This window comes from Sinocyclocheilus anshuiensis, unplaced genomic scaffold (assembly GCF_001515605.1).
Source record: "Sinocyclocheilus anshuiensis isolate Anshui unplaced genomic scaffold, SAMN03320099.WGS_v1.1 scaffold859, whole genome shotgun sequence".
Taxonomy (NCBI): Eukaryota; Metazoa; Chordata; class Actinopteri; order Cypriniformes; family Cyprinidae; genus Sinocyclocheilus; species Sinocyclocheilus anshuiensis.
Window position 1 is genome coordinate 225,228 of NW_015542370.1, and position 1,234 is coordinate 226,461.

At 30.3% G+C, this 1,234-nt stretch overlaps 1 protein-coding gene across 1 annotated transcript in view; it reads right to left on the reverse strand.

The window, feature by feature from the left end:
- Window positions 1-1,234, reverse strand: part of quoa (quattro a) — a 29,191-nt gene that overhangs the window by 14,155 nt on the left and 13,802 nt on the right. Inside the window, exons 10-11 of the mRNA XM_016491184.1 lie at window positions 322-473; window positions 87-225 (exon numbers count right to left, since the gene is read on the reverse strand). Of these exons, the coding sequence (XP_016346670.1) occupies window positions 87-225; window positions 322-473 (291 nt within the window). The remainder of the gene's footprint in view (window positions 1-86; window positions 226-321; window positions 474-1,234) is intronic.

Below are 1,234 nucleotides of genomic sequence, written 5' to 3' on the forward strand. Positions count from 1 at the left end.
ATTTTTGGTCAAATAAATGCAGCCTTGGTGAGCAGAAGAGTCTTCTTTCAAACTTTTTTAATTGTCTTTTTTTTACAGCTCTCTACCTTTGCAAACCTGGACTCCATCTCTCTGAGCTGTAACAGGAAGTCCAGGTGCTGCAGGGACATATTGGACTTCCTGGCCAGGATGTGCACCTGCTCCTCCATGGCGTTGTACAGGTGTGTGACTGTGTCGATCACCTCACTGCGGGAAAACACAGATGATTTACTGTATCATGTCCCTTCAGTATTATCTGTAAGATCAGTAGAATGTGTTTGAAGCTGACATGTTTGTGTTTACCGGCTTTTTTCACAGTCTGGTGACCTCACTTCAGTTTCCCTCCTCAGCCTCGCCAGCATGGCTCCGCCTCCCCTTTGCAATCTGACCAATCGTGCGTCTTCCAGCACATCCTTCATTAGAGCTCCCTGCTCCTCAATGCACTGCTGCACATCCTGATTCACACACGATCATTTCTGCCATTTTACATATTCATAGAGGTCTGTGCATCATCTTTACATAAGAACAGCATGTTTTTATTTATAAATAATTTTGATTGGAGGTGGGAGGTTGGTTTAAGACAGAACAAGAGCAGAGAAAAATGTTTAATTACCTGCACTGTGTCGATCTTATGAACACCTTCCAGTTTCTTTATGGCTCCTGATAGCAGAGCAGATGCCTCCTGAAGATCTGACACAAATGGATACAGTTTCTGTAACATAAAAATTTATAATTGTAAATTGTTTCATTGTAAGTTAATGAAATATTATGAAATATAATAATAAATCAAGATATAAAAATATATGAATAATATATTAATAAATAAACATCAACATTGTATTATTAAATATTGTAGTATATATTTTTAAATATATAGTAATATATGATCAATTATAATCTTGTATTATTGAATATAATTGAGAATATAAAATAATAGAATAATATCATTGATAATATAGTTATATTTATAATATAAAATGTAAATATAATAATAATAATAGTATAATAAAATGTATAATATAATACAATTATTATTAAATATTACAAAATTATTTTAAAATATAACAATTTAATATGTAATATGCATTTAATATAATATGGTACAAATTTAAATTAATATAAAAATATAAAATATAATATAAGAAAATTATATATATATAAAATTATATTTTATTTGTATTATTATTTTATTAATAATGCTGGTAGGGATCGGATT